This window comes from Cynara cardunculus, assembly GCF_001531365.2.
Source record: "Cynara cardunculus var. scolymus isolate 2C chromosome LG 5, CcrdV1, whole genome shotgun sequence".
In the NCBI taxonomy this organism is placed as follows: Eukaryota; Viridiplantae; Streptophyta; class Magnoliopsida; order Asterales; family Asteraceae; genus Cynara; species Cynara cardunculus.
The window spans coordinates 27,359,105-27,361,469 of NC_037532.1; the positions used below are offsets into that span (position 1 = coordinate 27,359,105).

General features: G+C 34.6%; 1 protein-coding gene across 1 annotated transcript in view; it reads left to right on the top strand.

Moving 5' to 3' along the window:
* Window positions 1-1,968, top strand: part of LOC112513703 (beta-catenin-like protein 1) — a 9,366-nt gene extending 7,398 nt beyond the window's left edge. The window contains exon 8 of the mRNA XM_025120046.1: window positions 1,761-1,968. Within this exon, the coding sequence (XP_024975814.1) occupies window positions 1,761-1,850 (90 nt within the window). The 3' untranslated portion in view covers window positions 1,851-1,968. The remainder of the gene's footprint in view (window positions 1-1,760) is intronic.
* Window positions 1,969-2,365: the final 397 nt, after the last annotated feature.

The window sequence follows — 2,365 nt, forward strand, 5'->3', positions numbered from 1 at the left end:
CAAGGACTTAATCATTCCAAACAAGAAAGTTCATTGGTTTTTATTCTACTTTCTATGGTATTATAAATGTTATTAGATTAAGATTGACTTGGGTAACATATTGAGTTGGTACAAAAGCATGGCATAAGTTTCATCGAGTTTTTGAAATTGTGAAGTAGATTCTAGTAATTAATAGTCGTAAGAGCATCTCAAACAGCCACTCAAAAAGTTCTCAAAAATAGATAACCTAGAGTTAAAATCTCCAAATTCCCTATTTTGAGTAGCTGCTGAAGTGAAATAATCTCCAAAAACTTCATTTTAGAGTAGCTGTTGGAGATCTCTAAGAAGCTGAAAATAAATAAGGTTACCACATGTAGATACTTTTTGAAGGACAAAAACTAATATTACAAAGTGATTGTATTTATGTAGAAGAAAATCTTATCATCTATTTCTTTCAATTTTGAATTGTTTTTTCCTGAAATAGAAATTGGTACGAGTCATATAGTAAAGGTAGTTGATGCTCATAGTATCCATGTTGGATAAAAATAGAGAAAACCACATCTTACATTGCAAGGAAGAAAGAGAGAGAAACAATATCCATCTGAATCCAATTTTCAATCATTCTCATCCATCTGACATCATAAACTCAAAAGTCAGTCTAATTTTATTTTACTTTTTGAGCAAAGAGAGCAACAAATAGGTCTATACCCCTCTGGTAGAGGAAAGATCTGCATTAATCATATCCCTTTCAAACCTTGATATACAGGGTATGTTTTAGGGCAAGAAATAGGTGGAGGGTTGCTGAAGAATTGAAATGTGATTCTTTTGCTAGTGATTTGTATTTTTTTCCTATTTGAAGGGCTGTCATATGATACCCACAGAGTGATATATATATATATATATATATATATATATAATGTGTGTGTGTGAGAGAGAGAATAACAGTTGCGATGAGAACACTAATGAGCCTCTAGATGGATTGACTTTTTGATCTAACTTCAGCTATCTTCAACTATCTTTAACTACCTTTATCTACCTTTGCTTCACATATATCTTCAATAATATTCACTTTTACTTGCATTTATTCACTTTCACATGCATGAATTTTTTAAAGTTTTGGTCATGATGATAAAAATAGGTATATGAAGGTTTGTTCTCATGTTATCACTATAACTCTTACTCTCACTGGAATCCAACTATATATATTTATATGTAGGCTTGGGTTCCGGTGAGAATGAAAGTTATGATGAGAAGAGCAAAAAGGGATCTCCACCCTTGTATCAATCCTAATTGAAGGGAACCACTAGATTAACACTAATGAGATACATCGGATCAATTCTCTCTGAAAGCCCAATTCATGGGTTGTTTTGGGATTAAAAGTGATCAAGCGTCCAAATCCCTTACACTTCTCACGTTAACTCCTATTTTCTCACGATCTTTCGACTCTCCTTCTGTATATATTATATGTGTGTATATATATAATACATGAACACCTTCGTTTCACGAGAATGTGAGAACACCTTTTTACCGCAGTTCATCATATGTGATACTAAATTAGAGACGCATGTTACGTTTGGTGCAACCTAGCTTGCAGGCCAAGTTGCCTGCAAACCACCAAGTCTCCTCATGTGTATTGTCACATGTGACAAGGGTTGTTTTCGTAAAATAAAGATGTTATCGTTTGAGCCTCCACCTATATATATGTATATATAAAACATTTTGAATGCTTATTCCGTTGATCTAATGGTTGAGTGATGTGTATGTTGGGATAATTGTATTAGGAATATCACGACAACATCGGGGATCTAGAGGGGCCAGACGAGAAAGAGAAAGCACAGGCCAAGATCCAGAAATTCATCGCAGCTTTGTGAGGATAATGACACCTTTTATGTATTGTAACGATTTTTTCTTAGCCTTGAATAGAATTTGTGTAAGAAGCTAACTGAGTGAGTCCAAGTCAAAATTTGCTAAAAGTTGTCTTTTTGATCATCCTTTCAGTCAGAATATGGCTCATGTATTAGCACACCTTCTAGAGATGGGCATGCCCATAAGTGGTCCTCAGGGACTCGTCAAGCTTAACTGAAACCGGGTTTGATCCATAATCGGTTAAAGGAAAGATTGGTTGTATTAGGTCATGCCCAAACGAAAGCTTGAATTTGTCTTACACCAGGCCAAATGTAACCGTTACGACTCCAAAGGGCAAAGACCTAGACCCATAGGGACCGCTTAAGTATCGTGATCATACATTACTTGTATTACGAAACCTGCCATAATTTCTTTAAGATATAAAACGTAATGTGTGTTTTATTTGATTCTGATTTGTTTGTTATTTATTTTTGTTTGCGAGTTTTTTGTGTTATGTCTTCTTTGTCGCTCGTGTTAGAAA